The following is a 21,974-nucleotide window of genomic DNA, read 5'->3' on the forward strand; positions in this document are numbered from 1 at the left end:
ATTGCCCTTACTCAACTTGAAGCACCTTTTAATATAACCTAACAACACACACTATACAAAATTTGGCCTAAGATACAAAGGGAAAAGCCAGGGTAACAGCAGAAATGTGTCCCTTTTTAAAAAATTTGAAAGACATTTTTCTCTTCCTCAGTATATTTAATTTTTATTTCTGAAGTCACTTTACCTTTGACTGAAGTCCTTTGGTATGTGATCAAATTCTTGCCGGCTGTTTGCTGTTCCTCCAAACTGATAAGCATGTTTGGTTGCCTTGGGAGTCATGGGCAAGTGACACTGAGGGTCTCTTTGCATATTCACTTCATATAGTTTTTTGAGGCCAGTGGAAGGCTGTGAAATCTTGTCTTTCTCTCTTTGCACCTTCATAGAAAAAGAACCATTAACTATAATTTTAAACTAAAATTGAACGTAATAGAACAACAGTATTATTTATATCTAAGCTAGTAATACATTGTTTCCTTACATAGATACCAGAATTGTTTCCAAGTAACATTTTCTTTGAACAGATCTAATATAAATGCTGACTTAGGACAGAACAAGGAATAAACAAAATACTTCTGTAGCTAACATAATTACATCCAATTCTTTTTCAGTTTTCCTAATTAAATCTTTTCCTCCGCTTTTGATGGTATGAGCTATACTATGGGCATAAAAGGACATGCTTGGACTAAAAAGTCTGGAGGCTGAAGGAAGGGGTTTTTCACACTTATAATGATGTCTGCTAATTGTAGCCAGTAGAGAGAGTCACAGAGAAGTATCTGAGAACAGAAGTAGACTTATTACCTTTAGAATACAGAAGAAATCAGGAAGGCTTTTTTTTTCTGCAGTACTCTTTTTAAGAGCAAGAGAGAATGATGTAAGTGTAGGCCAGATAGATTTGGTCAGGGCAATCATTTGCAGTGATGGAATATGTAAAGGAACAGGATCCTTTCCTTTATATATCTGAAATTGTCTTTATACATTTTGGATCCATGATTTGGATAATTCCCAATCATGGCATTTTGAAAAACTCTAGGGTGGTACTGGGGCAATTTGTAGCAAACCTTTTTATTATGGTTTCCCTTGGCTTTTGACAAGTTTTTTCCTTTCTTATGGAGAAGAGCAACTGGAGGAGATTCAACAGGGCATCCATACAAAGATGTCTGAACTTTCTCAGAGTACTTCTGGAAATCTTCCACTTCAACCTCTTCATCCAATCTGTTTCAAAGAGGAGATGATAAGAACAGCTTGCTTTCACCTCCACCCCCCTATACCCCCACCCCCCAAATGTTGAAATTGTCTTCATAAAAGTCACAGAATTGTACATTTGCAGTTTAAATGATGTTTGGGTAATTTTTATTCTTGGATCATATTAAAATCAATATATTCTGACCATTTTCACATGACCAAACTCCTAACTTCTGCAGCTCCTGTGAGATGCTTTAATATAATTTTGTTTCAAAGGCAGAGCTGAAATCTGCATAATATAAATGCAAATTTATACATTGCACCAGCAGCATTAACAGGTACAGTACTGAAAGCTGATTTCATCAAGTTATTCCCACCTTAACAATATCTTAACCTAACAAGTGTGTGCTATCAGAATCCATTGCAAATAAAGTAAGAAACTTATTCACACATACTGTCTAGCATCACACAACGAGACAGGAATTTTTATTTTGACAATAATTAGTTCTCTTGACCTTCTATTCAAGCTGTTGGGCAGTGACTGCCTGTGTTCAGGAGGAATTTACACACCTAGTGAAGTAAGCATTGCTTATGCAGCCAGTGAAGTTGGCTTGCTGCGTTCTGAGGGGCGAGCCACCAAAATAAAACTTCTTGATGCTGTCTGGGCTTTTCCCTGCTCTGTCCTTCGTTGGGTTCTTCTTGCTTTGTTTCTTGTCATCAACAGTCAGCTCATACCTGCAAAGGCAAAGCATCCACTTTGCAGGCTTGCTTTGGAAATGTCGATGGTAGTGGTTCAACAGCATATTACATGCCCCCAAAATGACCCACTCAGTGTATACATCACGGAATGGCAGTGCTCAAAGTCATGAGACGACCTTCTTGCTTTCAGCTGTGCAGTAAGTAGCAGTGCAATAACCATTGGCAAAGTTGTGTACAGAAACCCATGGATGAAATAAGATTCTGGGGTGAGTTGTGAAGTGCAAATATATATAGTCCATTCAGTGAAGAAAGATAAAGAATTGCAGATAAATGAATGGAGCCATCATTTGGATAAAATAAGATCTAAACACAGGCTAATCCTTATTGTTTATGCCTCCATCCCTTTTTCCTTCTCTTTCATCTTTGAGCTTCTACCATGCTTTTTACCTAATCTGTTTTAAATGTGTTCCATTCTATAAATCCCAAGTGAATGCTTTATGTGAAGGTGCCTCAATTACTTCAGGGTCAATTGGGGATTGCTTTAACAAATTAGAAGAATCAATCCTGCTGAAAAATTAATCTTGTGCTAGTCTTAAATGATCTAAAACTGCTTTTCTACCTGTGGACAAAAAAAGGACTAAGCTTTCAGAAAAACTATTATTTTGGTTTTACTAAAAATTCCCATCATCTTATACTGAGGGCCAAGTTGGCCAGTTTGCAGTGACTGACTTGGCCAGTTAAAAATATCACTTAAAAAAGCTCCACTTAAATGTAACTTTGAAAGTGAGGATGAAATGATAATGTGCTTTACAAGAAATATTTATATTCTGAAGGTAGGGAATAAAAGATGCTGGACAGCTTTACCTTTCTGGAGTGACAGAAGTAATGATGAAGTGGGTTTTACCATCATTGTAATTTCGGTCTGGTGATTGAATTTTGGTTCCACTTGCATTTAAAACTACAGCACCTCTGTCCATAGAGATGGATAATATATCTGACTGAAATACAGACAAAAACATATTCATAAGCAAGTACAACACAGAATTAGTATCGGTTCTGTGCTTTCCTATTATATTTATTTTCCTTCCTGCTGTTTTAATTTGCAAAAAGATATATTCTGAGAAGCAAAATAGGAGACAATAACATTAGAATTTAAATTCTTGCTGTATTTAAAGCCTGAATTATGGGAATTCTGCTGCTCATTATGTCTCATGTATCTGTCACATGAATTTCTTCCATCTAGCATGAATGTATGAGATTTACTTTTCACTTGTGTTTCTGGTACCCCGGTAGTGTACTGAGAATCTGTTACTGTAAGATTCCTGCTGTCATAAGACCAAGACATTTTTTCTTTTCCCAGTTTCCCCGATGAGACCTGTTCAATCACGGAAAATTATCTCAGAGATAAGATCTGGTATCTGGGTCAGGCATACGGGGTCACTGTTCCACTAGCAGGAATACTCTGTTCCATTAGAGCAAGCACTGTCACTGTGCACTGGTAGGAACCATTCTGTCTCATTTTCTCAAGTACTCAATAGCTGAACTTGTGTTTATTAAGTAGGGCACTTGGCACCTCATAGGATTAGAGTTACAACCTGAAGTGGTGTGTGTAAGGCCTCATTTATGCAAAAGGTGCAGATTACTGACGCGGTTACTGATTTCAATTTAAGGTAATACTGCAGGCTGCAAAATGTGAAAGTTTAGAAGTGGTTATCAGTGTCACACAGCCTTCCCTGCTGCACTGCTGATGATATTCTGCAAGGATAGCAGAACAGACATTTGGGGGTGGTTGCAAATGTTCTGTCATCCGAGCTCATGCTTGCTGCAGATGTCAGTCTGAGCCTGCAGGATCTTGGGATGCTTTGTCTCACACAACATTCTGTGTGTGCAAGTCCATATTTCTGCCCGTGTCACACTTCTGAGCGGGTACTCAGAGTGGCCTGGCTTCCTATAGCTGCAAGGAGCCATTCTCAAGTGTAGCTTTTCCCAGTCACACAGGGAGGTCTGAGTACCATCTGGGAATATAGGCAGCTTTCTGACTGATTTCTGTCAAATCAACAATGCTCAAAATACCATGCCACTAATTCAAACAAGCTTTGCTTCTAGGTGATTTTCTCTGAATGACAAGTCACTTCCTTAATATTATTTGTACTTTAGTAGCACCTACAGGTCCAGATAGGGATTGCAGTGCTGCTGAGCACAGCAAGACACACTGCGCGTTTCTGCCCTAAGCACTTCATTGAGCACAAATGGAAGCATGTTGATTCTAGGCATATGATCCAGTTCTCTTCTCAGCATCAAAATAATGCCCAAGAATTGCTGGTTTTCATCTGTTGATCAAATGCAAACTGCGAAAATGAGGTCACCAGTGAATGCTTCTATGTTGTTGACTGCGTTCTCTATTATGAAACCATGAAGTGAAAAATCCTATTATTCCCTAGTATTCCCCTGGGAAAAAATGCAAGGATAAAATAAAACAAACTGTAAAGAAATAGATACTCACTCCCTCAGAATAGTAAAATAAGAGCCCGCTGGGCTGCAATGTCCTGAAATTAAAGCCTCCTTCAAAATCAGTAAAGAGGGATGCTTTTTGGCTTGATGCAATGAAGCTTTCTCCATTAAAGTATGCGTTGCGGGACATCTGTGTATTGAATAAAACAAAATTACAAATAAACCTCAGAAAACATTCCAATAATAAAAATAATAAGGCTATATTTCTTCCTTTTTTCCTTTTTTTTTTTTTTAAATACAGCCAGTTCAGTTCTAGAAAACCTCAAATTTTTCATGTGTGTCTTAACCTAATTTATATAGGTATTCCCTCACATGCTGACAAAATCTTAAGAATGTGTAGGAATTTTAGGCAGTGTAAGTGAAATTATTCTCAGCCTCCTGGGATCTTGGCCTCATCCTAAGTCTGCTGATTTTAGTGATCATGTTGAGTAGAAGCAGAGGGGGCTCATGGCCCTGTCTGAGTTGTGTGGCACTGATTCACAGTTCCAACATATATTAGTTTGTGTGCTGCACTGAGTGTTGGGGTGGAGTGTTCATGGTGGTCTATAATCCTGTGAGTCTCAGGAGCAATACTGGGCCCAAGGCAGGACAAATTGCATATAGCTTCCTTGTTGACAGAGGGTGAGATTGTGTGAGGAGTTCTACAAGTGGTGAGATCTTTCTTCTTCACAGGTTTGTAACATGGCTTTGGACAGACATGAAGACCCCAAGCACTGCTTAGATTTACCTGCTTTGCATTATAATGGACAAATGATGAATGATGGAAGGGATCAGAAGTAAAATGGCAATTTTCTCAGTGCTAATGCTGGTGCAGTTGGTGTGTATGTCACAGAGGAAGAGGTGGTCTGGCTTAAGGGGAGAACTCATTTGAAGGGTGAATATTTTGCTGTCTTTTTTATTTCCTACATCAGATGCATGTGAGGACAATTCTCCTTGTATCTAAGAAAAACAAATTACATTGCTGTATTTCCTTTCAAAATACAGCATGCAATTTATTTCAGATCCAGCTTTCAAACTGCAATTTCATATATATGAGAAGAATATCCAGTGAAACACCTTGTGCTAAAACTCAGGGTGAAAACTGGGTAGTGTGTCAGCAGACTTAACAGATACCCCGCTGCACACCCCTCCTGCCAGTCAGTGAGTGTGTGATCATTTTCTTGGTTGAAAACTGTCCTTCCACTGTTTGGAGTAAAACTCAAGCTCACAGCTATATCTGTTGTCAAAATTTTGTTGTTGTGTCACAAATGATATTATGCTTACCAGTGAATCCTCTGGGCACCCATAGCTGATTCCCAGGGTTCCTGGTTCTTCCAACAAGTTGAAATCCTTCTTTTGGAACTGGAAACCCTTCATGCAGCCTCTAAAGCCAGTACTTCCTGCCAGATGTGAACTAATGCTGCTAGAAAACAGTGCCAAACAAGCTGCAGTTAGATAGTCCTTGCCTTTCTGAACAGACTTTTTTTTTGCCAAGATATTCTAAAAGGCTTGGGAGAACTTAATTTGTTTGCCTCACTAATACCTAATTCTTGCATCTTTATGTAAAATGATTATTAACCACATGATGTGTTTTGAAAAGTCAAAATGAACCAGTTGTAATAAATGTTATGGGGAGAAACATATGAGATAACAGAGACAACACCCATATAGAGTAACTTTAAAAAGATAAAAATAATGCTGAAATAAAAAGACTTATTCTAGAATATATTTCTACCCATTTACAGTGAAAATCAATGGATTTTTATCTCATTTTCTTTAATTTTTAGGAAAAGTTCTGATTTACTTTCCTGTCTTGCTTTTACTAGCAAGCTCTATTCATGTCTTTGGAAGCAAACGGAGCTCTATTTGTTAACAAAAATATTAACAGAGGTCAGGGAAGTAAGAGTAAGTTCTACCTGCTGATATGTGGGTTTACATAAAATTGTAAATGAGAGCAGTAGGTAGGATTCCAGGGTCCTTTTTATGTCACTTTTGAGGTAGACAGCACCTCACTGTATCCCAACTGCTCCTCAGTTTTTCAACTCCACACCTTACCAAGATATCACATTACAGCACAGAGTGCATAGAATTGAATTTGTCCTTACAATTCTTAAGGTGCATGAAGTAATTTGCATAAAATCACAGTGTCTGTGACTGGGCAAGGAAATTACACTAGGGAACAAATACATTGAAGGAGTGAATGTGAAATCCAGGGTTTTGACCTGGCCGCATGAAAACAGTCTTTGTTCCTTAAGCAAGATGTACCTTAGCAGTGGAATTCTTTTCACCTCACATGATTTGATACTCTTGACATCTGCTTTTGCACTAGTTAACTATGAGTTATCTCTTTGTAAGGTAGACACTGGAAACATGGCAGATAAATTGAGCTCTGGAAATGCTTATTTTGTTGCATTGGTGAAAATGAACCAACAGGAACTATAGGAGATTGGCTTTCACCCAAAGAAAGGCTTCTGAGTTCATATCTTAACAGTTCCCAGTGCCCCATGCTCCTATGTCCCCTTAGCTTTCAGCGTTATGCAGAGGCTGAAGTGTGAGAAAAATAATATATTGTGGTACTTCCAGATTCATTTATTTGGAGAAAAAAAGCCAAGTGACAGAGAAAAGTGCATTTGAATTGAATAAAATTACATTGCTTAAAAAGAATATGAAACTCCTCCTCTAAGACTAGAGCTAGTTTCCCAACTAGCTGTTGCCCTGCAAAGTCAGTTAAATGTAAGTCTGTCTCAAAAAAGGAAGCATAAATATCAGTAGAGAATAGTAGTAGCAGAGAGATAGTAGTACATCATCAGTAGAATAGTAACTTGTGCTCCTGATAAAAATGGAGTGATGTCACCACATTTGGACCATACTTTCTGCTGTCTACCCTTGTCATAAAAATTAAAGGTGAGTACAATATTGAAAACAAAGTTGTAGCTCTGCTTAAATAATTTCTGTATATGTTTTTCAACATTATAATTGATCATGTTTTTACAATGTCCATTTTTTAATTCTGATATAACTTGTTGATTGAGATGTTACTTTTCCTGCTTTGACAGTACCTTCCAGGTGTTTTCAAGAATAACTGCAATCAGCTTAGAAAACTGCAGGCATAATTCATGTGATCCATCTTCTATCCTACACTTGTGAACAAATCTTATCTGCCACTGAGCTGCTCAATTGCCTAGATTTCTAGGTCCTCCTGGGGTTTTTCAGTGTTCTTTAGGCTTGATTAACCAAAGTAATTTTCACCATCCTTTTGTACTTTAGATCATTAATGTATCTAATATCAACCCGAAGAGAGATCCTTTGAGCATGTGCTCAAAGCATGTGAGACTTTTTATACTTTAAAATTGAAGAGTTAGTACTATATCCTATTTTCTCTTTCCCAGCTGCTTTCTAATCCACTGCAGCCTTTCCCCTCTCCACTTCACTCATTTTGTTAATAGCCCCTTATGACAAACCATTGTAAAGAACTATTTGAAAGGACAGATAAAGTACATGCTCTTTTTCTCCCTTGCCCACCATTTTGTTTGCATGTTCAAATAATTATGTGGGATTGAAAGGCATCATTTTTCCTTACATGAAGTTTGTCCCTATCTTCAAAACTTCAGGATTAAGTATTTTATCTCTCAGATGTTATTTATCAATTTAACAGTCTCTCCTGACAACAAAATATGGTTTCAGGAGATTTACCACTAATTCCTAGAAAATATTGTGCAACATTTACTATCTTGCTATTCTTGCTATCCTTTTTTTTTTCTGATGGAGGATATTTTAAAGAGAAATGGTATTCCTGTTAGCAGTTGTGACACTTGAAACAGCAGCTGGAGCCCTTCTGAAAATCCTGGCCTTGCTGTCTGACCCCAGGAATGAATATTGCCTATCAGAAGAGCATACCCTTCTCCAAGCAGCCAGCCTGCTCTCAGAACATGACCCTGGGGTCTGGCAGATTCCTACTGCAGGAAATGAGAGTTATACACTTTATTGAGATTAAACTTGGCTTCTGTCAAATGGTTGCAATGGGAAAATGAAACTTTTTCTTCTCTTCCCACGCCTACACAGAGCCAGCTGACGTGGATCTAGAGAGAATCTGAGACAAATCAGAGCTGAAATGCTTAGTAGGAAAAAGATCATTTTATATTTGAAAATGCAGTTGGTAGAGGGTCTCAATCCTTTAGCTAGTGCATTGCTATTTTACAAACATCACTTTTTGCAGAGTAAGAAGAAATACCAATTTGATATAATAATGTGTTCTTTGAAAATGCCTTTTTTTTTTTTAAAGAAGATGACTGTTTCTGTTACCCTGACTAAAACCAAGCCAGTTTCAGTAGAATTTAACTGTGCTGCATTAAGCCCAATCTGTGGCACTTCAAGGCTCTGAGAGACACTTAGAAGAGCGTCTGAGAGGTTGTTTTACATAAGGTGTTGATGCCAAAGAAAATGTTTTATTGTTAGCCCTTCAGCACAGGTTATACAACGTTACTTAAATATGGTGATCACTTGAATATAATGATTGAAACCCAGTTGTAAACCAACCTGGAGTGCAAGATCTCAGCAGGTGCTCCTCCAATGTAGATATCTGTGAATGGCATTGCTGTTCTTTCATTGTCCACACTTTTTATATGTCTCCTGTCTACTACCAAGATCATCTTCTTCGAATTGTGATATATAATAGAAATCTGAAAAGAAAAACATGTGCTTAAAAATGTCATCTCTTGTAAATTGTCATGGTGATCTTGCAAAATTGATTGCATCTTTCTATCGTCTTGTTTGAAAAGTTCCTCCCATTTATCAAGGAAGTTGCAAATTGGGAGATGCTGACAAGGATTACTACTAGGAAGCTTATTTTGATTGATCACAATTTCTCTGATGACTGAATCCTCAGGATATTTCACTTCTGAATAAATCCACATGAAAGCACCCATGTCAAATTCTGCACTCGGCAAACAGATAAGCTCCATTAACTTCAGGATGCTTTCTTGATTTACCCAAGGAGTTAGGGTATACTTCTTAAAATCTTATTTCATTGTCAAAGTATAAAAAGCATAATTGTGCTCTACTTAAATATAAACAGAACCGTAGTTATGGGTCAGGAATCAGACTGAATTTGCATCAAGGAAATGGCAGGAGAAGTAAATTACTAAGAAGGATTTTCACAGTCACAGTTACACTGGTTTAAAGCAAATTCCCTGAAACCAAATGCAAGTAAATATTTTACATCAGTCAAGGTCTGTAAAATACTGTGCATATATAAAAAGCTGCTACCAAATCAACTCTCTTTTCTAAGGAAATGGCAAATGCCATAATTTTTGTAATACAATGCATCACAACTAAGGTGGTCAAGTTAACATAATGATATGATTATAGTTGAGGAGAGTTGTATGTTTGAAATATAGAGCTGTCCTTGATAAAATTTAATTCTGAATTAATAACACTTTTACTCCCATGTGAACTATCCTGTCCTTGGCTAATAATACACAGAATCTGTCTAAAAGCACTGCTGTATGAGGAGACAGGGAGAGCCTTTCCTTTCCACTGCTCAGTGGTGATGGAACTTGCATGCACTCTACTCTTCTGCTTGTTCTACTCTATCACCACCTGGACCCTCATCCTTTTGCTCCTTTCATGGGTGTTGGAGCAATTACTGCTGCTTTGGAGCTTCTGGGATAGTTGGTCAAATGGCTGTGATAGTAGCCCCATCTCTACCTCATGAAATTTAGCATCATTAATCTGAGCCTTCCTCATGGAGTCCTCAAGAAGCACAGGACCGTTGCTGAAGCCAAAGTCGTAGCGGAGGTACAAGAAACCATTGTGCATCTCTAGGCTGAAGAACATGCTCTGTATAAAACAAAACAGCAGTCAGAAAAGCAGTATGTGGCCACAATTAAAAAAAATTAAGAAACAGTATTATGAGAATGACACTGTGAAAAGCATCCTGGGAAAATATATTTTTATTTGTAAAACTATAATGCATTTTCTAGAATATTTTTATATTTATAGTATATATGTATATATGCACATGCACACATAATTGTTTGATAAATGACACTTATTTGAAGACTTGGTGAACTGTTTCCCTATAAAAATAATATTTGGTAGCACAATAATGTCAATATTCTTTACCAACAAAGTGTTCCTCATACAAACACATCTATTTACTATCAAGGTAATACCACATGCCATAAACAAAACATGTTACACTAGTAAAAGCAATGTTGTGCTAGAATGGTTGTATCTGCATTAGCAGCTTCTGTCACAATGTCTGTAATCAATCAGGATTTTTTTTGTCTTTTCATAGCCCTGATCAACACTGATGTATTTACTGAAGGTTGAGCTAGAGTCTATATATTTGGGTTTTGGAATTCCTGACAATTCCTGCTTTATGGTTTGGCTTCTGTTCTGTGGCTGGCTGACCTAAATTTCATAAACAGGAGCTGTAATTTAGAAAATCTTTAAGGAGTGCTTGAAATGAAGATCTGTACCATAGAATTAGTCCAAAACTGAACATAGAGAAACAGAAAGGACATTTTACAGCATAAGTGCATCTGAGTTAATGCTTTTAATGCTAATGTTTGTCTTCTCTCCTAGTGTTTATGCTGTTGTTTCCATGCCTAATGGAAACATGGGAACAATAATTCTAGAAAGACCACTGCAGGCCAAGAACTGATGTCTCTGTACACCTTCAGAAGTCATTACTTAAAGAAGTAAGAGTAGGTTTTAATCTAGCAGTTTTAAATGAAACTGCAGCTCAGGTTTGTTCTGAACAGTTTAAACTTGAAAATGAAACAGGGATTACATTCAGAATATTTATGAGCTGTCTTTGCAGAACTGAATAATGGACCATCTTACACAGACTTTCTAAATGCGCCTGTGAGTATACATGGTCTCCCACAGCTGACATCCAACCTGATTGCAGTTTCCACCATCAAACACAATGTGCATATATCTCCAAAAAACTGCTAGGTGCTTTTGCTTGGAAGAAAAATAACTGGTCTGCAATAGAGACTGTTAAACTTTTAACAGCAGCTGCTAAGTCAAAACCTTCTAAGAATAAAGGTTAGTGGTAGCATGCTAGGCTGCAGAGTAAATTGCTTCCCACAGGTCTCCTCTGGAAGTTCCTCCAAAGGCAAATACTGGAGAGTAGCTCTCCTAATGAGAGTGGATTTTTTTCTCTTCTAAATGCTTAATGCAGTGTTACATGTAGGTGTCTAGACAAGTGTCTGTCTGTGGACTGCATCTGCATATGAAAAATGTTTTCTATGGCTTTACCAGGTTGTAATCCACACAGGACTTTGGAGGTTCATGTGGAGATGCCCAAAGAAAAAAAATCTGAGCTCCTCTTCAGAGGGTATTTTCATGTGGAGTCTACTTTCCTCAGACTCGTACAGAGATTGCATCACCTTCAAACATAAAAGCTGAAGACATTTGAATCAAGCCTTTTTATTTGGACTGCTTTCTATTTTCAGTAACTTAAGTATTTAACTGTAGTGCACCCTGAGGGAGAGCCACAAAGTGGCTGCTTTTTGGGAATTACTTCGTAGAAATCTCCTATCGCTTTGATTGTGCATTCACATTTAAGTAAAGGTACAACTACTGGGCTTAACTGAAGTCTCTCTCAAAGTTACATCATAAGGGTAGGACCAGTTTGAAGTCCTGCCTGTCTCTGGATGAAAGCAGAGTCCAGCTCAAGGCCTCAGCTTCCTGAGACCTTTGCAGAGCAAGTTCCAGTTCCCTACTAATGTATACATGCACCAGACAAACACAAAGTATTTCCAGAAGTTAAATGTAAGGACATAAGGACTTTGGAGTTTCCATGATATTGTAAGTACTGTGGAACTTGTAGTGCTCATGGATAACGAGTACCAGCAGGATTTGGTACTCACCCCATTAATCATCAGCAGGATCAGTCCGTTGTCTGTAGGTGTTCGAACTTCTATGTCAAATCGAGTCACCTGGCTGAATCTTCCCCTTCTCTCAATGTTTCTTGCCAAAGCATAGCCAGAGCCATCAAAGAAATAGCTCACAGCCCGGCTCTGAGTGAAAGCCAACTTATCTCTATAAAAAAACAAGATGGGAAGAATTATTTGGCATGTACCCATTTTAATTTAGGGAAATTTAAAGGCCTTTACATACTTGATTGAAATAATTTTTCTGGACTTCTGCTTCTTCCTGGCAATGGTGAGACTGATTACTTTGTTTAGATTTTTTTTCCTAGGAGATTTTTTCTGAAAAATAGTGTGTAGCTTTGAAGGTGTATCTAACTCTTTCATCATTGTGTCATGCTTTTATCCTGTGCTGTGTGCAGAGGACAGGAAAATTCTTTGCTCATCCTTGTAAAGTGACAGGCCCACACCACCTTCTCTTTACAAGAATACACATATATTTTTAGTAAGAGCTTGCCTAGTTTGTGCAGAAATCTATTTGCATTCTCTGAGGCCTTTAGCTGAGCATGGATTCTGCTGGGGACCCAGGAGCAACTTGCATGCACTGTTATAAAGAGCAGCAGCTTGCGCTCCCTGTGGGAAGGGTGTGGAAAGCCACCACTTGCTGTATCCCAACACTTCCTGCATTTCTTCCCAGTGCATGCTGCAGATTTTTCTCATGTTCTTTCTACAGAGAGGTACTACTGTTGCTGCCTGTTGCGTGAACAAAATGCCTGCTGTGTCTGTGCTAAATTAATGCAGCAGTTGATGTTCACTTCTACTTTAGGAGCTGCATTTCACACTTTGTGAAAGGCTTGTCTAAGGAATTTCTTTTGTGGGTTAATGGCAGAAAGATAACTTCCATATGGGCTTTGCTAGCTGGGGGTGCGATCACACTCAAGGTTACCAGACCCACAAGAGCTGACTGGCTGTGGCTGTATCACTTGCAGGAACATAATTTGAGTCAGGAGCAGTCCTGTCCTAGGCAAGCAATGGGGTTGGGAGGGACATGGCAGCTAACATGGCAATTTCCTTTTTGAAGGCCTGAACAAGATTGAGAGATGAACAAGACTGAGAAATATTGGAGACAGCAGAAAATCATAGAATATCTCAAACTAAAAGGGACCCTAAGGATCATTGTGTCCAGCATATATATATATACATACACATACATATACACAAACACACATATACATACACACGCACACACATATAAATATATGCTATTAGGAGTTAAAAGCAACCAAGTTCTTTCTGGACAATCCAGGGTCACTTTCATGTTAGTAATCTAAAAGAGAAATGAACCATCAGGACTGGCACTTGCAACAAACCAGAGCAGCAGAGTGAGGATGGAACTGTCCCCTACCTGGCACAAGGTGGCGATGTGGTGGTGTCGATGTTATAGACGTGCTTGAAGTTGTACAGGCTGATAACATCATTGTTTAGGGTAGCCAGTTCCAGGCAGCCGATGAAGCCAGGTAGGTTTAGACTAGGAGGGAGCTGTGCAGAGGACAAGGAAGAGTAGAAGGAGAAAGGTCACACTCTTTAGTTAGGTATTGTGAGATCATTTTTTCCTGGGACCAGTTTTGTCCCTGTGCAATTTGTATTTTGCAAAAAATGAGATAATGTAACTTTGAATAGCCTTTGCAGTCTTTATCATAATGTGGCCTATGGGCTGTAAGTTAAAAGGGAGCACATGAATGGTCTCACAGTGAGAAAACTGGGCCAGGAAAGGAAACTGTAAACAAAACCTTCTTTTGTAATTTTGATTGGAAAAGGGCAAAAGTGTTAAGATTTGACTAATAGGATACCTTAATATATTTGAATCTCTCAGTAGATATTTCATATCTAATGTATAGACATCCTTCACACCAGAAAAATAACTTCATATCATGATGAAAAGAGAGAAAAATGAAAGACCTCTTTAAACCCAGGAGTCTGGGATTCAAAGCCTGTTCCAGTGGGTAATCCTCAGTAGGTATTATTTTGAACAGTTAGCAAGAAATAGAAACTTCTTCTTTTAACAAAGGTCACTGCAAGTGGAATTTAAATAACCACACTGGTGCGGGGAAAATTCCAAAGAATAAAGCTTACAGAGCTAGCAAATCATTCTTTTTATATGAAAGTATTCTGCCCTGTGGAACAGGTGTGATATTACTAACAGCTCTTGTACTTGAGAGTTTGATCACTGTGAGAAACTTCATCTTCTCATTATTTCCCTTTTGCTTATGATATAATAGTAATGGTAATACAGCAATGCATAATATATGTAGCTGTAAAAGAGAATTAGATTCTTATCTGCAGCACAGATACATTTCATAAATGATCATGGGTTTTTTTCCCCTTTTGTTTCTCCTACTATTCTGTTAAATTATCTTAAGCATGAGAGACTTCTAATGGTCATATTTGAAAAGTATGTAACCTAGAATCAAAGGCAAAATCTTTTAGCAAATAAGACTGTATGTTAAAAAATGAAAATGTGAGTTGTCCTTTTTTCAGTGGAAAAAGACCCATATGCTTATCAAATAATACCATGAATCCTTTTCTTCCCATTTCCCTTCCCATTTTCCTTCACTTTCCTCTTTCCTCTGCCCTGCTCTGGAACAGGCCTGGAGGCTTCATTTGATGGATGACTTCTTGTGTCTGTGTGTGTGTCTGCAACTGCTCTTTAGTGCTCAGTCCTAGTCCCAGGAAATTTGCACCCAGGTCTTAAAAATCTAACATTCAGATCATGGCATACATTTGGTAGTCACAACAATGCAAAGCTCAGGAACACCTGAGTATGTTGTTAGGAGACCTGCTTTTGGATCAGTATTTGTATCTTTTTAGCACCTGCTACTGTTAGCCTAAAGAATTTAGCATTCTCTAAAGTCTTTTAAGGTATGTTTTTAGTCAGCCATGCAATTTTCATAGCTAAGATAGTTCACAGTAATTTTTTAAACCAAAAAGAGAAACTGGTATGCTCACAGAAGCAGGTAAGTGAGGTGCTAATTCAGGCTCTTAGTAACTGTCTCACACAGCTCTTCAAACATATTTTGCACAGGAAACTTTTTATGCTGTTATAAGGCTGGATTTGTACCAACAATAATTTAAATTCAGACTAATGACTATATTGCTAATTTCTCACACTATCCTAATATTAGCAATACCTTACTTTTCATTTTTGTGACAGTTGTAAAGGAGAATTTCTGAGTACCAAGAACACATTAGCACTGAAAAACCTAGTAGCCTGAAAGCTTTGTTAAGGTGGACTAATTTATGCCTTCATTTATGCTAGTTAACAGCTAGCAAGCCTTTCTTTAGTTACATTTCCAAGAACTTCAATGTCTGCTATCAGAAATCTGATAATTTTACTGTAATACATAATATGCAAGAGAAAACTCTTTTCGCCATGGCTAAAAGACAAATGATAAATGACTCAATAAGGACATTTTCCCTGTGTACTCTTTCTGTGTTTAAAGGGAAGTCCAGCAAGATAAATTTTCACTATTTAGTTTTGAATATAGAACATTTCTCTGACCAACCTTGAAGCCTGGAGGCACTCCACCGACATAGAAAACAGCATTTTCAGGTTCTAGTTTAAGAAGAGAGCCAGGACCAAGGACCTCTCCCTTTTTGATGAATTTTTCTTCATCTGTGCTGCTCAGACTGGGCACAGTTAGAAACATTTTGCCGTGTCTCCCAATCCTATAGAAAGGAATTGCAAGAGAAGAAAGTTTCATGTTGGCTGGACATACAAGAGAACAAGAAGGCCTCCAATTCCAGGAAGGGTTTTTATTTCCTTACTAGAAGACTAATAATCTGGGGGGAAAGAAAGGGAGAAGTCACAGACACTTTCTCTTCCTCCATGTGGCCCCTTGGTTCTTGGCTCTTCCAAAGCAGAGAGAATTTACATTTATTTCAGCAGGAGTAGAACCAGGCACTGAAGACTACTGACACAGCCTTTTCTGCCTGTTAATTTTTCCTGTTAACCGGTTGATTTGGGGAAAATGCACATTATCACTTTACCTCTCAATTTTGATGATGCTGAAGTAAGAAGGCCAGGTGCTGACTGGCTTGGCATCCAGAGGTATCTCCACATCTTGGCCACCCAGATTATAAATGTACACAAGGTTGTCATTTTTAATTGCAAGACCAATGTAATGTTTTGCCTAAAATATAAATGGAGAAGGATGTCAGAGATACATCAAAGAGACTTAATGCAGAACATTATTAAAGAGTGGGCTTTCATAAACTAAATTACACCTTTTAATATTATTATTAAAAGCTTTTAAAATACAAACAAAGGCTTCATTCTCTAATTGGTTGCTTTCAACAGAAAAAAGTGTACAAAAAGGTCTCTTGAAATTTTACTTTATGTCCGTTTTGACTGCAGTAAATACAAGGTCATGAGCTGTCTGCTGAGCATGAATTAGTCATGTTCAATGGAAAGCTGTTCATCAGCATTTAGTGTGCAGCATCATGCTGGAAATAGTCTAAAGACCAGGTATTATGCTGCAATTAAATACTCTGCCAGAAGGGTTTTCACTTGATTTATATTCAGTAGACATTCTTTTCAGAAAAGCTTAAAAATAAAACCTACCTCTTTACTCCTCCCAAGTAACAAATTTCCAGGATTATACCTGCCTTATGAGGTGTGATTTTTTTCTTTTAGAAACCACAATTTAAAGAACAGCTATTTCATAGTGGTCTGCATAGTGTACAACAGCAGCACAAGTCACAGATAAGGAAACCTGCTTATCTTGTGGGCCTGTGACCTCAGAGATTTGGAATTGACACTGTCAGTAGCATAAACTGATTAAAATGTATCTCACAAAACCCAGTGGGTGATATTAACTGCTTCAGAGCACCTTGGTGCCACCAGTGGAGATAGCAAGTGTGGCTCACAGAGTGTCAATCAAAGCTGTACACTCAATAGGCAGTCTAAATTCCTTTTAAGAGAGAATCTTTCATTGTTTGAGGTGAGAAGTCTCAAGGACAAGGGTCTTAGGAACCCTTGCACTTTGCTTGTCACAAAATCAATGACAGTCATATAGTAGACACCTTATTTTGAAACACAAAGTGAGAGGAAAAACCAAGGGCAAAGAAACTTAAAACCTATTTCAATTTTCTTTTTTTTTAATATGTTTAAAATATTAAATGAGTTATTCTCTTACATTTTTGTTTCCAAGGTACAAAATGAATCTGTCTGGAGATGCTGCCAGTTGTGGGTTGTCTTTCTGAAGCTTTATGTACAAGCTCATGGAAGTGAAAGATTTCAGTTCTTCCACGTTGATCTTTGGATTGACTTCAACAGCTGATTGGCCTCCAAACATCATAGAAACTTGGACCTGCAGTTGTAAGTATGCCATGTGAGACAGATTATTGCTGTCTGGGGTCATTACTTAAGGTAAATGTGCAAGAATACTTAGCCAGTGGCCTTGTTTAGTGCAAGAGTGGAGTTGGCACTTATATATTAGCTATATAAAATTGAATATTTATAACAATAATTTCTGGAAGACACTGTAAAGAAGATGAAAGGAATTAATTTTAAAATCAATTAAAGGTCCTAATTAACTCTGCTTAAGCATATTCATATAGTAAATTAAATTTCAATGGGAGATAGATATATTCTTAGTTGAATCAGGGCTACATCATTATGTATGGCATATAATGAAATTCTTACATAGCTATAAAACTTCTACTCATAATTTATTTCTTTGCTTTGGGAGTAGCATGACCAATTTTCTGTTCCTGAGTAATTCTGTTATATTACTGAATCTAGAGTGATATTTTTGAGATGCTAATAAAATGAAAAACCTGTTCATTTCAGTTCAAAATGCCTTCAACATAACTAGAAGTAATGTTTTCAAATTTAAACTCAGTATGCCTGAATGACAAAGTACTTTTAAAGAACAGTCAAGCACTGCAAACACACTGATTTTTCCTTTTCTTTTTTACGTAATTTATATGGGCAGAATATTCCAGCATTTTGGACATACAAGAATGCACTGAATTTTTTATTTCTCTTAATGAATTCAAATACGCTGTTTTAATTTTTCAGTCTGGTGTTCTTGTTGTAGAAAAACTCTCATTATTTATGAACAATAATGAAAGAGATTTTTCTCTACTATATATGTGGTAGCCAAAGATTCTCTTACCCTGCAGAAAATAAATTCCAAACTAAAAAAAAAAAAACGAAAAAAACCACCTGTTATCTCAGAAAAGTTTATATTAAATTGCTCCAATTACTACTCCTGATAACTAATGTTGATCTATTAGTTCTAGCTTTGAGTGGTTTTTGTGTGCCCATAATTTTATTAAAGTTCCTACTGCAGTAACAATAGTCTACCATGACTACCATGATAATATTCATTCATGGCTTGGCTTCACGAACAAGGTTTGGGCAGGGCTCTCCCCACGTGGGTGTGCCCTTCCAGCCCGCGCAGTGGATTTTTTAGGTGAGGCACAGCGTGCGCAGAACTGGCCCCACCGTTTAACTCCTAAGGTTCATCTACCATGGCTGAGTGAGCTTGGACAGTGACAGTGAAGTCCTCAGGACTAGAGCCTACACCCCCCAGTATTCCCAGGAGGTCTCCCATCTAAGTACTAACAGGGCTGACCCTGCTTGGCTTCTGAGATCTGATGAGGTTGGCCGTCAGGGTGACATTTATCTGACCATGATAATATTAACTGCTTGCAAAATAGCAATTATAATTATTTTAATGACCTCCATAGTGCTTTATTTGTCCACTTTAGGGGAGATGATAATGTCCTATTTGGGCTTTCAACAAAGCCCAGAAAAATAGAGGTTATAGTAAGAGGCATTTGATTTTTAGCTCTAGTATCCAAAAGTCCCATCCCAAATTTTTACCTTGCTTGCTACACTCCTAGTTTGTGCAATTAACTCTCTGATCCGCTGGATGCTAGACGAAATGTTGTTTGCTGGTGCCTTCTGTTCCACTCTGTGTAGTTTGTCCAGGACCTCAGGTAAAACTTCTGAAAATTTCTTCACTGTAGTTAGAAGAGAAGTAACAACTTGGTTTTTTCCTCTTTGAAACACTGATTTTGCACCAGGAAGATTTATGCTCATCCTCTTAGGTGAACTTACCTGCCTCCTGCTTTAAGAACAAGTCCTCACTGTGGTTTATGAGAGACAGCGATTTCAGAAAGAGTAGCAATTTATAACAATCTAGTATTGCAAAAGTTTTCAGAAATAAGTTTGCACAAAGGAGACTACATTTTAATGGGACTTCTTGGTAATACTGTGGCGAGTTACCTGTGTAATACTTTCCTCAAGGAGCTCTGCAAATGTTAATTGTTTTAACCTTTTCATCTTCCTTCAAGGCAAATACATGTTAAACACAAGTTTACAGGTATGGCAACTGGAGCAGAAGGATTATTTGTTCAGCATCTGTGGCTGACCTGGGAAGTGCATCTAGGAGTTATGGTTCATGAGCTTTTCAAATTCCTCATAGGGGAGATGTATAGGTTGTTTTCCTCAGCTTTCATCTCTCCCAAAGGTCATCGCCCAGATAACAGCAATGGCTGCACAGATGATGTATCTGCATGTGGTTCACAGCCCACTCTCATAACAGAAACACTGGTACTTTCAGACTTTGGTAACAGGCCTGTATTGTACAAAAGTAGAGGGCTTAGATGATCGTGTTTGTGCACCTAAGCTGTACTTACTACCTGCCCCAGGCCTTGTGATTGGTAACCTCTTCAACTTTCCTGCCTGCATCTACCAGGGGTCATGAATTAGAGTCCAGGACCTTTGGTCTTTCACTGCTGTGTCTTGTGGTGGTACAAGTACAAGTGACATTGCTATCCAAGGGAAATGCAGAGGCTTTGTTGTGATCAGAGGGAGATAAGTCCTTTTCCAAAGAGATAAGCAGAAAAAATTATAAAGAAAGAAAAATAACTGCCCTTAGTTATAATCCAATTTTATCACATCAGATTCCAATGCCATGTTGCCCTTTGAAGGATATTTACACATCACATCATTTTTCATCTTTAATTAAATGTAGGTACAAGTAGCTGAGTATAACAAAATGAGATTTTAGCTGCAAGCTACATGCATATAAGAAATATCTAGCATTCAGACTTAATTTTTAATGACATGAATTGACCTCAAAGGTTAAACCAGATTTGTAGGGTTTGCAGTAATATTTTAGGGGTTTGTCAGCTTGTGTTCACCTACTCTTTTGTTCTTCCTTACATTTTGTTACTCTTGTCTGATAATCACAGAATCATAGAATGGCTTGGGTTGGAAGGAATCTTAAAGATCATCTATTTCCAACCCCTTGTGCTGTGGGCAGGGACATCTTCCTCTAGAGCAGGTTGCTCAGAGCCCCATCCAAAATATGGCCTTGAACATTCCCAGGACAAGGTAGCAGAGAGGCAGGTAGAGGGGCTAATCCTCAGATATACTGAGACTGTACAGAAGGAGGAGTAGACTCCAATCACTTTTCTGTTCTTACAGTCTGGATTGACTAAAGACTGAAGCAGCTCTCAGCCTCATTCAGATCAACCCCGAATATGAGAAGATCCCATGGAGTCCTACAAGTCAGCTTCTTTCTGGATAGAGTAAAAAGCTGTATTTGCCTCAGTCCTGTTCTCTCCCTGCTTGGCTGTTTTCACTTGTGTTTTGCTATCCAAGTTCAGTCTAGGAGTGGGTCATATACAGCTTTAGTTATTACAGTTATTCTCATTAAGTCCTGAAAGGCCTTATGTGCTGAGGGCCAGTAATCAGATATTATATATAACACTGTACATTAAAATGCCATTATTTTAGCAAATCCTCAAAGGACTACTGTGAATTCTGAGTAACAGTAATTACAGAATGCATTAATAGACCAAACCCAACTAGTATAATAATCAACTTATAAAAAGTTTCTCTACCTTTTGAAATGAATGTTCCATTGCACTGGAAAAAAAAGCCCAAATTATTTTTAGAGGTAAAAAAAATACAAGCTCAGAAAGTGACTTAGAAAAATTCAACTTTTTGATTTGTTTTTGTGGTTTGTTTTTTTTTATAATCCACAACTGAATTGGAATTGTGTTTTGTCTGATATCTTTTAAACATGGATTTTCATCTGTTTGAAATTTGATGTACTAAATTTGAAACACTACTCTGACACGAAAACACAAAACTAATATCTATTACTCTAGAACTGTTATAAAAATTTCAACATAAACACTTTTCTCTGGACCTTTCTAATGACATTTTTCAATGAAGAAGAATACTGATTTTTGTATTCAGTCTTCAGGTTGAAGGTAAGAGTGAAAAAGGAAAACTAGACTTACAAAGTGATAAAACATAAATAAGAATGGAAGGGAAACTGTCAATGAGGATATACCTTGACTATAACCTTCCAGGCACTTTTTCCTTCCCAAACTGTCCACCCTTTCTGATGAAGCCCACCAGTTCCCTGCACAATGGCAACAGGAAGTATTCTCAGACAAACTTCACAGCCAAGAACATGCCCTCACCCTTCCAAAAACCAAGTGCAAGCTTTATTTAAAGGTTATCCAGACATGCCACCTTAGAGGCTTCAGCTGCTTATGGTGGTGCTATTGGCATGATATTCAGGTGTTTTAGTGTTTCAGGCACCTGTCTGAACTTTTGTTGTGACTTTCTTTTGGAGTTTGATGGACATTCCTCCTGTCAGATCAACCTCTCCTGGCAAATACGGAGCT

At 37.9% G+C, this 21,974-nt stretch overlaps 1 protein-coding gene across 3 annotated transcripts in view; it reads right to left on the reverse strand.

The window, feature by feature from the left end:
• The window catches only part of LAMA4 (laminin subunit alpha 4), a 102,081-nt gene that overhangs the window by 12,443 nt on the left and 67,664 nt on the right, over positions 1-21,974 (reverse strand). For 2 of the 3 annotated variants that reach the window (XR_011697129.1, XM_071548920.1), the window contains exons 18-31: positions 19,147-19,286; positions 17,450-17,623; positions 16,302-16,444; positions 15,818-15,980; positions 13,660-13,793; positions 12,255-12,426; positions 10,078-10,209; positions 8,908-9,050; positions 5,656-5,794; positions 4,385-4,522; positions 2,746-2,879; positions 1,753-1,917; positions 1,059-1,212; positions 185-375 (exon numbers count right to left, since the gene is read on the reverse strand). Coding sequence is in view for 2 of the 3 variants with exons in the window: in XM_071548920.1 (XP_071405021.1) it covers positions 185-375; positions 1,059-1,212; positions 1,753-1,917; positions 2,746-2,879; positions 4,385-4,522; positions 5,656-5,794; positions 8,908-9,050; positions 10,078-10,209; positions 12,255-12,426; positions 13,660-13,793; positions 15,818-15,980; positions 16,302-16,444; positions 17,450-17,623; positions 19,147-19,286 (2,122 nt within the window). In the remaining variant the exon portion in view is untranslated. The remainder of the gene's footprint in view (positions 1-184; positions 376-1,058; positions 1,213-1,752; positions 1,918-2,745; positions 2,880-4,384; positions 4,523-5,655; positions 5,795-8,907; positions 9,051-10,077; positions 10,210-12,254; positions 12,427-13,659; positions 13,794-15,817; positions 15,981-16,301; positions 16,445-17,449; positions 17,624-19,146; positions 19,287-21,974) is intronic. The other variant, XM_071548922.1, reaches the window with a different exon arrangement.

The sequence above is a fragment of the Pithys albifrons genome, chromosome 2 (genome assembly GCF_047495875.1).
Source record: "Pithys albifrons albifrons isolate INPA30051 chromosome 2, PitAlb_v1, whole genome shotgun sequence".
NCBI classification, from domain to species: domain Eukaryota; kingdom Metazoa; phylum Chordata; class Aves; order Passeriformes; family Thamnophilidae; genus Pithys; species Pithys albifrons.